Source organism: Branchiostoma floridae, chromosome 3 (genome assembly GCF_000003815.2).
Source record: "Branchiostoma floridae strain S238N-H82 chromosome 3, Bfl_VNyyK, whole genome shotgun sequence".
In the NCBI taxonomy this organism is placed as follows: Eukaryota; Metazoa; Chordata; class Leptocardii; order Amphioxiformes; family Branchiostomatidae; genus Branchiostoma; species Branchiostoma floridae.
Genome location: NC_049981.1, coordinates 2,080,192 through 2,093,746, shown reverse-complemented (window position 1 = coordinate 2,093,746; position 13,555 = coordinate 2,080,192). Strand labels below are relative to the sequence as shown.

Below are 13,555 nucleotides of genomic sequence, written 5' to 3'. Positions count from 1 at the left end.
AATACCAGGCTACATGGTTTATACTTATCTCTATATTATATCTTTTTATCTATCTTCTGTATAACAAAAATCTCACTACTGAATAAGTATTCGTCTCTTGTCAAACGTATGAGCTGCTGAGACCACAACAATTTATTTCTTGAGCTCTTGAACATTCTAAAGTGCAGACTCAGCGAGAGGGGCGAAATTCAATAGAAACCTGGGAGAAAAATTTGAATCTAACTGTTTCACTCGCAGAAACTGTGTGTACCAAGATAAAGACTTTACCGCCAGACTCTGATGTTCCAGCTGTTTAAAATCATTGTTTTACATCAGAGAAAACAAAATTTTACAAGATAGGTGGGTCCACCAAAGTGAGCAGAATGTCTGAGTGAAAACTTTTTAACACTTTCGCCAATTGTTTCATCATGTTTTAAAGGACTCATGTTTCATTATTGCCCTGAGGAAGAAAGCAGACGATCATCAATAAGTTGTATCCTGAAAAATACACGGCTGTGAGTATAGAACGTTGTTATCCTATTGATAACTTTTCAAAAGTCTGGTACATTTTACCCTTACACTAGATCACCAGGGATCAGCACAACAGAGAGGCTATTATTAACACAAAACCGCATCTCAACCCTGAAGACAGAGATTATTGCAATGCCCTAAGGGATGTCGACCCATGTAACATTGGGCAGTAAGAAGGCTGGGCTTTGTGACCATGGCAACGAAACAACAACAGGTAAACACAACTGATGAGATGTACGTCAGAAATGTGTCATTATATATTAATGAGGAGGGCAAGTAATAATCCACTAATGTTTCGTTCACAATTGGAAAAGAGGGCCTACAACTGTTGCTTTTATGCACATTCGGGCGTGCCCCCTATGTGGACCCGTGGGACAACCTACCGGGCTATATTTGAGCACGGCCGGCCCCGGATTATTTTTAATTTGGAGTTAAAATCAACCCGGGACCCGGTGACAAATAGACGCCGTGATAAAATCGTGCAAAACCCGAGAGGTACCCCCGTGGTATCCGGCAGTCCACCGGGACAAATTTGAGTCTTCGGAGCCCGGCCGGGGCTTACATCCCGACATTACAGTATTACAGGGCGGGTCAGAGAGAATCTCATATAATCTTTAAGAAATACGTCACGCAATTTTGATATCATTGATATTTGTATATAATATTATGTATTACATATATTATATATATTGATATTACTGATGAAGACCTTTGTTTTCAACGGAACTGTCGAGCATTTGTCTTTACAGCTGTTATATTCAAATTTTGATATGATCATTATATTGCCATCCAATAGAAACAATAAGCATTAAGTAAAATAAAATTGTTACCTTCTATTCAATGGCAGAAAAAAAGACATCCACGCTGTTAGAAACCTAACCATCTACTAAAATCTTTACCCTGCTTTATTAAAGCAGTACTCTCAGTAAACTCATTTTACACGGATCTGCTGATAGAAAAATAGATACCTATTATGAAGTCTCCAACAGAATTGCTCCGTGACCTAAAAAATTCTAATCGGATAATCGGAACCCTTGCGGATTAATCTAGTCTAGGTATATGAGATTAGCCGATAATCCTATCAGTGCCTAAAAACACAACTTTGTCTCCGGAGCTCCATGGCTCAGTTTCTTTCCAAATGACCAGATGCCTACATATTTTGTCGAGTATTCTAGTAGAAACTACATTCAACAAGACCATCACATGTCCAGGTCAAAAGATACAAAAACTGAAGTTCTGCTTCAGTACCAATGTCACATACCAGGGTGTCCGAAATCGACCTTGACCTTCGTCTTCCCAACCGCCACTTACATGCCAAATATCATTTTAATATATCCAGAGTTATGCTGAACACAAATATCTGGAAACACAGACATACAAACAGACACGCCAAAAATTATACCTCCAGTATATCAGGGCACTGGTTCAGCCATCACTGAACAGAGACGGTGGGCGATGTGCTAGTAAAATTCCTGGCACATTTGACCAGTTACTGACGTCACGTATACGCAAGATTACGTGTCAATAAGGTCACGTGGTTAATTGCAACTCTCGTGTGAGTCAACGTTCGGAAGTGACTGGTCATTTTTGATCCTGAAGTAGGCAACAATGATCGTTGAAAATTTGATCCGTGTAAATATTTATGTTGTAAGAAAGTTAAGCATTTCACTGTGTCTGCATATGTGTTTCTTTCTTTCTTTGTTTTTTTTACAAGTAAAACGTTTGTGTTTTCTTGATCTATATCTTCTGGTACAGAAATTCCAATGAAAACCTCGTTGATATTGTTCACCAATAAATTAGCAAAAGATGTTTTACACCTACACCACTGTATAAATATAACATCTATAAACAACCCCTTCTAGTCCATTACTGCACCTTTTTATATTGCAACAAGAACGTTGGATGATCACAATTAGATTCATGTTAGTATCATTTGACTTTATGATAATTCTATGTAATAATGATATTTCAGAATGCCATGTATGTTTAAGACTATATATTTCTAAACTCAACTAAATGTTTATGTAATTGTTCGGACTTAAATCATGTAATCTGAATCTCTGTTGTATTTTGTCTAAAACCCTTACCTCTTCAACTCATCGAATAGCGCCCTGTAGGCCGATTTGAGCTTCAAAGATTTTATTCATGGATAAGGACTAAAACCAGCAAACAATAATTGGAATATGATCCACAGTAAAAGAGTATGAACATTGCAACACACAAAACTTACAAAACGTACTTCTTTATAATTGAATCCGTTGGTATTTACGGGAGTTTTGGTTTCTTCGTATTTGTTCAGCGGTTGCCGCTTCAGTGTGTAGTGGGTGTCGGCAACTTGACGTTCCACCCCATATAAGGGTAATGACGTCACTCTCAAGGGTCATTGAACTAACGAACTGTTCGGACTGTTTCGGAGTATAGCACAGTACATACTTTTATATAAAGAAAACAAGTTATCAAAGTAGCTTAGATCAATTTTGTTCCGATACTGTTGATCCCTATCTTTTCGAACACCAACTAGCTGTACAGTGAACATGTAATTTTCGATAATAGCCTTTTGTGTACAAGGGGGGTAGCTTTTTCTCTCTTTCGTCTTGGGATTTGATAAGTTTTAAAGTGTTCGGCGCCATTTTAGATCAATGAGTGACGATGACAACAATACAAACATTGTACTAGAGATAACGCACATGTATTTCTAGTACTTCTGAACCAAATACATGCGCAATTTTGTATTCCAAACACTATGAAAATCCGTAGCCTTGTAGGGAAGGACCGGGCTTCGCTACAAAACTATGTCTCTACGTCTCTCTTCAGATATCAACAGTTTTGAGACCTTTTAAGGTCCAAATCCAACGTATTCTAAGATACAAAAGCAAATGGGTAAGTTTTATTAATAAAAAAACTGAGTGAAAATACATTGAAAGTAACGCGACTGTACACGTTGTTTATTCATAGCTCTAAGCCCGTTTTGGCTAGGTACGGGTGTAATTCGTTGCACCTGTCACTAGCACTGGTTCTGATCGGTATGACTATACATCTACTATAGCTTCTTTACTAACGGCGTTTATAATACAAGATTCAAATCAACTTACCTTTAAACTTCTCCAATCACGGGAAAGCTCCGTCTTGTCCCACACAGCTAGATGTGAAACTCCAGGTCGCTATCCGGACGGGAGAACTGTTCGGCGTATCCGACATGTTGGCGGGGCCGGGTTGTGAGTGTTGAATCGGGCGTGACGGTGGTCAGGGTGACCTGATTCTGAAAACTATACAAGTCACGCTAACCCTGGGCCGGGGATAAAAGTGTTCAACCGGCGAACACAGTCTGTATCTATTGAAGATCGCCGAATGTTACATGCAATCGTTGAGCGTTTTTTTAGTTTTTCACATGAAAACCTACCCTGTTACATTGCACGCGGCACGGAAAAATGCGAGCATCGCAGATCTTAGTAGTACTGCTGAAAACGTCATATAGAGCCCTTCAGACGATCAATTTTCAGAAAGAATTTGCTTTTTTTCAACTGCCAATCTCTATTAGTTTTCTATATAACTGAAGTTTACACCGTAAACATTCTCCGGCGTGCGCTGCATGTCACAAACGGCAGACAACACTCCCAGTCCCGGGAGGACCACGGGAAGCTCACGGTGGGACGGTTACCAGGTTACAGACAGGTGTGCGCTTTGTGATTATAATGAGGATCTGGCCGGTCAACCCACAGTCCTGGGTTCGAATCCCGTTCAATGTGTCTAGCAGTTCGGATCTAGATCAGTTTGTGTAACGAAATTTTGATAAAAGAGAGAGCTAGAAGGAGTTCGTCTCGTCGGTCAAACTAGTACTCTACTCAGTCCTTTGGCTACACTATGTAACGTTACCATGCATGGGCGCAGTTTCTACCGTATATTGAGGTCGCCTGAGTTATTCACCGCTGAATGGACACTTATGTCACAGACACCTCTATTGTCAGCTATCATCAGAAATTCATTCTGGCCACAATTGCACAATACACACGCGCACACATGCAGTTTACACTATAGACGTTAAAATGGTGTCTAAACGTTATTCTCATGAGTAGACCAGAACAATCTGAAAGAAAAAAGGAGAAAAAACATTTGTATATATTTGTATGTCTCTACTAGATATTTACTTTTTCTTGTCACGTAACGCTAGTTCACCTTTATCCGTGGGGTGACCTTTATCCGTTGTCTTAAAAACAGAACATTTAGGAGTATTAAGTCTGCGGACAGTGGTTTCAAATTTGCAGTATTTTTAAAATGTTCCGATTTGAAACCACCGTCTGTCGACTTCATATCCCTAAATACGTTTTTTTTACAAACAACGAATATAGGTTATCCTCGGATAAAGGTGAACCAGCCTTACATGTTTTTCTTTCTTTTCTATTTTTCACCGCCGTTGCGTGTGAAGGTGATAAGCCTGAAGGGTTAGTCCTGGTTATATATGGGCGGGCGGGCGGCCCTTCTGAAGAGGTTACTCGCGTTCACCAGACAACCATAGCCTCCTACAGGCTCCTTCGGCTGTTCAGAAATTGTACAAACTCTCCAAGTAGGGTGGGTGATACACAAGTGTTACCCGATCATTTGGCACTGTTTTATTTTTAATTTTTCTTTTCCAAAAAGTCCCTATTTTGTGCCATTTTCTCCCCAGTTCAAACCAACAAATAAGTCGGATTGAGATTAGTGCAATATGCGAGTGAATCTCCAGTCGTTGTGTAGTAGATATGACCATCATGTAATGACCTATCGGTCGGTCAATCTCTTGGTGACGTATGTTGTTACCGTGCAACAATCCAATCACTTCTTCTGTTATAGCAACCGTGTTTTTTTCGACCTAAAGTACGTGTCATATAATAGGTGCTACATTTTGACATAGAACACTAATTGTTTGGTCATTAAATAACAATAAGATTTTCTAATGAAAAGTCAATATCTATTTATTAAACAAAGGACATCTTTCCTGATGAAATGAAGAAAAAAAATGTGATTTTTTCATGTGTAATTCTATTTCGCCCCTCACACTTGGTAACCTTCTAGACACCTTTCGATCCAAACGTCCTAGAGGTCAAGTACAAACTAAGACTTAAACCAATGGTCCTTTAAGAACTTTCATCTCGTTTCAAGCACTCCAGACATTTTTTTCCGACCAACGTAAAAGCTGACTTGGTGACCTTTAATACAGCTTCCAATCAAAGGACCTAGAGGTCAAGTACAACCTAAGACTTAAACCGATGGTCCTTAAGCTTTATTAAGAACTTTCATGTCATGCCGACCACTCCAGACATTTTTCGGACCAACGTAAAGCCAAGGTGCGGACCTGTACCACAATATTGTTGCAGGTGTATGTGAAAGGTTGTTGGTGAGACAAGCGGGGCCTTTATCCCTGTCATGCCGACCTGACGGACGGACTGACCGGTACCTGTCAGAACCAGACCCGCGTCTATACATCACTCTGTAGGCCTCTCTGGGACAGTTTTATGGATGTCATCAGTTCGTGTATTTTTTATAGGCTATTTAGAAAATTAAGAAGAATATCCCTCTTTTCAATCGATAAAAGTTTAATTTTTATTGCATTATACACATTATATGCGTTTTCATGATATCATAAAAAGATGAATGAATGAATCAAAGAATGAATGAATGGATGGATGGATGTTGGAAGGATGGGAGGAAGGAGGGAAGGAAACAAGGAAGGAAAGAAGGACGGACGGAAGAAAAGAGGGAGGAAGGATGGAAGCAAGGATGGAAAGAGAAGGAAAGAGAAGGAAGAAAGAAAGAAAGAAAGAAAGAAAGAAAGGAGGGAAGAAAGAAAGGAGGGAAGGAAGAAAGGAAGGAAGGAAAGAAAGAAAGAAGAAAGAAAGAAGGAAGAAAGGAAGGAAGGAAGGGAGGGAGGAAGAAAGAAGGAAAGAAATAAAAGGAGGAAAGAAAGAAAGGAGGGAAGAAAGAAAGGAGGGAAGGAAGGAAGGAAGAAAGGAAGGAAAGAAAGAAAGAAAGAAAGAAGAAAGAAAGGAAGGGAGGAAGAAAGAAGGAAAGAAAGACGGAAGAAAGAAAGAAAGGAAGGAAGAAAGGAAGGAAGAAAGGAAGGAAGAAAGGAAGGAAGGAAGAAAGGAAGGAAATCTAGGTACTATACTTTCGACAAACTAATGCCTGAGATTCTGTTTCCCCATTAGACGTGAACCACAGAGCTGCGTTAGTGTAGCCCTGTTCCCAGCCTGCCCGGTGGCATGTGCCGGTTCCGTGCGCCCATGCCGTGTGATGGGACAAGGTGGATTATTGGATCGATCCGCCCCTTTCTCCTTTATTCTCACAGGCCGACAAGCGTGGTTGGTTACACAACGTGTGACCATCCCACCGACTTCTCGTGCTGTGAGCCAGTCTCTATCGTTCCCTATTGAGTTTTAACGCCCTACTTCGTAACCGTTCTATTGCCCATTAGACATCAACTAGAATAACTGTCAAAGTCTACGGCGCGACCAGAGTTAAGTCGTCGGGATAGACGGCTTGTTCAGCCGAAGAGATCGGCTCGTTGGCCCGGTGAGTCTGGCCACCAAGCCAACATGGCGACCTGGAAACGGATCCTCGCCTCTTTCATCGCTTCTTTGGTTCTAGTCGGCAACGTTTTTGGAGAGGAACCAAAACCACGACAAAGGATGACCAAAGGTTAGTTTCTTGTTGATCTTTTTTACTTTTTTTGTCTTGTAAGAATCTTAGAGTAATACTTTCTCCCAAAGTGTGTCTTAAACCCTTGCACACCTGTTACAGAAACGTCAACAAACTTCTAAAAACGTAAGCTAGCGAACCGCAATCCATTGTTGTTCACAATGCTGTTTATACAATCTTTATCCTTTGTTATTACAATGTACATTCTTGACTACAATAAAGCATCTGGTGATAGCAGGTTTTAGGTTTTTGTTATTCACGAACTAGAGAAAATTGTGCGTACCGAAAACCCCTAGAAAATTCGTGACGACAAAACGGCTCAGATAATCACTATTGATGCTTTGGATAATCAAAAGTGACATTCTGGTATTTTATGCATGAAAATTATCATTAGAACCATAAAATCACTAAGCTTTTTGTTGTAATTGCACAACAATTGTACAAGGTACAAAGTATATATTCATATGTGACAGGGACGGTTTTCAGGTGAAAAAACGCGCAACCCTCTATCGATCTGAAATATGGCCGATCTTCCATCGATACGACAAGGGTATAAGGGCGCGGGCATATAGGTCGTGCGATCGTCGTACGATTTTGATGCCATAGCTATAGGATTTTCAAGCAGGCTGTGACAGAACCAACCCGGCACTGACAAGGATAAGACAACGTTTTGTATAGCAAGACAGCTGAGCTTTGCAGGACACATAAATTTCTGTCCCAAGAAATACCAGAAGTTAGCAATCACACTACGTATGTGTCCACGTCATTATGGTAAAGGATATTTCTAACATTAGCAATGCGTTTATGAAGGTCATATATCAGGGTGCACAATTTTTACAGGCAAATTCCATCTCTATAAAGACATGTTAATTTGATTATATGACTGACATCCGCTACGAAAACCCAAAACCTATGCGAGCATGCGAATACAAAAAAAATAATAAATTCGCAAAAATGGTTGCCTTCAGTATGAAATCTACGTAGTCAGAAAGGTTAAACAAATGATTTAACACACCGAGTGAGGTAAACACTATTTTTTTTCATTTTTGTTCTTTCACATGTCTTTGACGTTACAATTTCTTTGGAACTCTTTGACATAAGTATCCATTTTGGCAATTTAGATTTACATATAGAGATATAAACACTCACTTTACAGCTGCTTTATACCGTTAACAGTGTGGTTCAATCCTTTTTTATTCTATATTTGGAAACGGCCCAAAATTGATGCGCGCTGATGTAATCCATATAATCATATCAGTAACAATTCCAGTGAGATGTACTTCTATTGAATTGTTCTGCCAGTTCATTTTAGTGACGCTGAAGAAGAGTGATGGATGTCACCCTAAACGTCCGGAATCAAAAATCTCCAATTTCATCCAGTTGTAGAGTTTGAATATCTAAAACAGAAGTTGACGATGCATACCTTAAGATGCCGCTCAAGATTTTTTTCTCACACCCAAGTCAGTTGTTAAGGTCACGTCTGACGAAAAGTGTATAGAGAAAGATTTTGGTCATGTAAAAAGATTGCCTCATTGTCAAGTATCATTTATTTAGTCGAAACGCGCTACGTCTAGTACTGATGTTGAAGTTAAACCTGCACCTGTGTGCTGTGTTGATGCCATTGTCATGGTTATAAGGGAGTAATGACCTATAGGACATACCTGACGTCACATGGCGCGCCGCTTTGTTGCTAAGCAACGATCATGACGCTTAAGCACTTCACAATGACGCGGACTTACCTTACCACAATTGAATGGTCCTTACACTAAGATGTCCTTCCGGGTGTTAATGACCTTAGAACATCATTTATTCATAGCTGGCATGTATAGATCTGGGTATGTTACACAAAGGGATGTCCCTGTGGCTCAACTGGTAGCAACCTCAAAGTTGAGCTACTGGTTCCAATTAGTTACCTTCGCCAAGAAGGTTATATTTTCGTTAGCGTTTTTGTGTTTGTGTGTAGAAGACCAGCATAACTCTAGAACGCCTAAATGAATTGTATTGATATTTGGTATGTAAGTAGGTCTTGATGAGATCTGAAAACGATTAGATTTTGGACCACCTAGCCCACTTGTTACGGTACTGCAGCGGAACTTCCTGTTTTGATATCTCGAGTTCTGGTTTGTAACTTGGAAACCCCAGTTCACACCTAGGTAGGACATCGGTTGGGGCTGCGTCCCTCTTTCAGAAGGGACGTAATGCTTTTTCCTAAAATTTGCTTTCGGACAGACGAGGACAATGTGGCACTGCACTCATGTTTTTGGTTATTTATTTACTTTAACAGTGCCACATCCAAACTACTGGCAGAAGGTCAAAGTAATATTTTACCTCCCGACCGAAGTCATCAAGTAGCCGTTTTTACACCTGGGTGAAGTGAGGAAGGTCGTGTAAAGTGCCTTTCTCAAGGGCACAACATCGGGGGCACGGCGAGTATCGAACTCGGGACCTCTAGATTCCAAGCCCGACACTCTACCAGTTTGATTGTTTGTTTGTTTGTTTGTTTGTTTGTTTGAACCTTTATTTATTCATGAAAGCTCTAATCGGCCTGCAAGCCGCTTTTCATTGAGGTCATAAGGGAAGAGGCAAGGGCCAGACAAAGTATATAACAGAGATACAGTTAACATTGTTTAAAGTCCTTATAAGTACATGTACTATACGTCTATAAGTCTTATTAGTCATATAAGTCTATAAGTTACGCAACACCACGAAAGGGGAAGGACCAGTGGCCTCGTCCTGTAAAAAGATGCCCTTCTACTGAAACAGCAAGAAGGCTTGCTCTCTTATGTAAGACTGGGTAATACAAAGTGTACAGCACAACGATACACTCGCTCGTCTGTTCCTTCATTTGTTTGGACATTATAACATTTGAGTCCCCTCTTGTAGGCCGGGTACCTCGAGCACGTTAAAGGGGAAGGGCTGGCAATCTCTCCATGTAAAAATATACCCGGCTACTGAAACAGCGATAAAGTATGCTCTCCTATATACGACTAGGCACTGCAATGTGAATAACACAATGATACACTCGCTCGTCTGTTCCTCTCTTCGTTTGGACATAACACTAACAGGTCCCGTCTTGGATGAGATACCTCGAGTACGTTAAAGGGTTGGGCTGGCAACCTCCGAATGTAAAAAAAAACTGCTACTGAAACAGTAAGTAACCTTGCTGCCCTATGTGTCAATAAGCACTATACACCTTTCTCACGCGGCGGCCATGATAGATCTAAAACGAGTTCAATGAGGCAAACAAAAGGCTGTTCATCATGATTAGTAGTTCAACCAATGATAGCATGGAAATTAGAAAATTGGCCAATAACAGAATGGCTGCATGTCCGTCAAATATTTGCATTATTATGTTTTTATTTTGCATCTCTTAAGGGAATATGGGATCAGTATGCGAGTCTAAATTGCTACATATTTCGCTGCATAGCACTGGTTATAATATCTATTGTTTGATCTTGTATTGTGAAAATTTGTGTGGTCTGGGGAAAAACTAAATGGGAGTTGATTTTAGAAATAAGTTTTGTCTGTTGCCTCATTGACCTCGTCTTCAATCTATGATGGCCGCCGCGTGAGAAAGGTGTATAAGGTGAACAACACAATAATACACGCGCTTGTCTGTTCCTCCCTTTGTTGCCGTTATGAGTCAGACATCGATCGATTGGGTTGATAGGAGAATGGGAGTATTTACCCCTGTATCTTTCGTAAGGGGTCGACGCCCGGCCGGCCGGTTTTGAGAGTTTTGAAGTCACGCAATTCTCTTTATGTGAAGAAACGTTCACTAAGACGCTAATGGAGGGTATAAAATCCAATTAGTGATCAATCAAAACTCAAATTCTATTCACTTTAGGTAAAATAGTGCGTTAATGGTCAGTGCAGGAAAGAGTGAGTGAGTGAATGAGTGAGTGAGTGAGTGAGTGAGTGAGTGAGTGAGTGAGTGAGTGAGTGAGTGAGTGAATGAGTGAGTGAGTGAGTGAGTGAGTGAGTGAGTTATAGCAATAAATTAAGGGTTAATGACCCGCCTGTTTCTCATTGTCTATGGTGACATAACGCCTGGTCTTTTGCTATAACCAGTGAGTAAAACCACCGAGTGAGCGAAGCGAATGTTATTATCATATAGCCAATTCAAACTGACCCATACAAATTCCTTGGTATTACACATAGATCCTTTATTCAATAATATGTCATACAAATTCAATACTCTGTCATAACGCTTCATAATGATAAGCAAATAATAGATGTGGTTGGCTACAGGGCACTGATTGTATCTTATACTGTAGCAGGGTTTATTTGAACAACCTTTTGGGCATGCCTGGTTTAGAGGAATTGTTTATCTAAACCACACCTTTTCAGATATTTACTAAGAAAACGGATGGGCGCATTTTTACGTTTAGAAACCAGTTAGGTCGCATACTGCGTTCCAATGACTCGTGAGAAACTATGTATGTTCCCGTTGCTTACATATAAATATGTCATCTGATCTGTAACTTACCTATCTAGAGTCTTCAGTAAGACAATGTGTGACATTTTTTATCTTACATTTTTCTTTCAACACGGAAATAGATGCACACAATCTATAACAATCTCTTGTTCAATAACTGACGAAAAATAGTGGATATTGTCTTCAATGTCTGACGGTTTGGAAAATCATATCCAGTTCATTCTATTTTGTTTAATTGAGATTGCAGACAATGCAATACATGGCAAACCCAGGTAGCGTAGTTGATATTGGGTGCCAACACATACGTACATTTACACTTCTCCTAGATATAGAATACATGTACATAATTAACTGAAATGTAAAACTAAAATTAACGTATACTTCAAATGAAACAACAAAATTAAACCTAAAGACTATCTTATTACCTCGGTGCGTACTCTTCATCGACAAATCTCTTAATTTTCCAATAGAGGAACACATTTTCCTTGAGATTTTAGTAATCATCTCGCAGATTATGCATCATTTAATTGCTGTGTAGTGAAGTATACGGCCTCAAGGGCACGGATTATGTGATGATCTGTTGAGGCCAATAGGTTTAGGAATTGTCACAACCCAGATATGCACTTAATCCACTTCAACATCTGTTGAAGTCGCATTCTATGTGTGGCACATCTGTTATATATTACTCGTACAGCTTCATATTAATGCCTACGTCACATTTCCAAACCGGGGCCCGGTCGGGCAGCTTTCGGGAACGAAAAGTATGATATAAAAGAAAACAAACTACACAAGACGTAAAGAGAATTATAGTTGTTGGCATTATTTGTGTGTATTGCTACGTATGCATTTCTATTTTTCATTTCCACAATCAGCCCGGTCGGGCCCCGGTTTTGAAATGTGACGTAGGCCTGACCCGTTGTTGGTATTGTCAAAACTAAAATTGAACAAATCAACATAATACACATATCTTCATCAACGTAATACTAGTATTCCAGTCGCATCATGACATATCTTTCTCAGTCACTGTCCCTAAACTTCTGAGCGTATACAAAACATTTCCAGTTGCTTGAGGACTGGCATATTGTGCATTCTAATCGCATTCTTTATACGTTACGGATTCGTGAATAAAGGCAGAGCACATACTTATTTGAGTCATCTGTTTACCTAGTATTATCAAAACCCGAAATCTATAGGTAATCCTCTTCAACTGGTATTTAGGTCGCTTTCCATATAACAGAGAATAAAGTATGCCCAGGGGCTTTTAAAAGTGACATTTAATACCTTCATACCTTTTTGAAGAATTCTGTTCGTCTTTTATAGTGTATCTTTTCTTCTATATAATGAACCCATTTAGGTGCAGAGTTGCATACTAGTAGTTAGTTCAATTTTCAGCTTGTTGTGCATGGAATATTTTCGATATCCTACAGCTAATTGCAAAATGTACTAGCTGTCATTCAAGAGAAGTCTGAAAGATCTGGGCCCAGTGCTATGCATTAAACTCGCCACAGCACGAAAAGAAAAACACACATTCGGTCAACCTTACCGGCTATTAAAAACGGACTGCATTATCATTAGGGGTTAAATCTTATTATCATATAGCCAGATGGAGTTGGCCAATCAGAGGCCCCCATTTCCCATGGGTTATCAGGCAGTAACCTCAAAAGTGGTCGGTTATTCTAATAACCGACCACTTTTTGGACCGCACCATTATACAGGGGACAGTCATGAATTTTTTTTGTACTGTTGTTTGTGTGTAAACCATGCATAACTGTCAAAAATATTATGATTGATTGGTTATGTTAATTAGGGCTCCACATGGGGAATATAGGGATACTTGAAAAAGAATTATGCTGATTTTACACATTTTCATTATGGCTTTCTAACGTGATTAAGCCGGTACCTTCCTAAATCACTTCATATATATGTACTTTGTCG

The 13,555-nt window shown here is 39.7% G+C and overlaps 1 protein-coding gene across 1 annotated transcript in view; it reads left to right on the top strand.

The window, feature by feature from the left end:
• The first annotated feature begins 6,898 nt into the window (after window positions 1-6,898).
• LOC118411057 overlaps window positions 6,899-13,555 on the top strand; it is a 30,435-nt gene continuing 23,778 nt past the window's right edge. Inside the window, exon 1 of the mRNA XM_035813060.1 lies at window positions 6,899-7,182. Coding sequence (XP_035668953.1) covers window positions 7,080-7,182 — 103 coding nt within the window. The 5' untranslated portion in view covers window positions 6,899-7,079. The remainder of the gene's footprint in view (window positions 7,183-13,555) is intronic.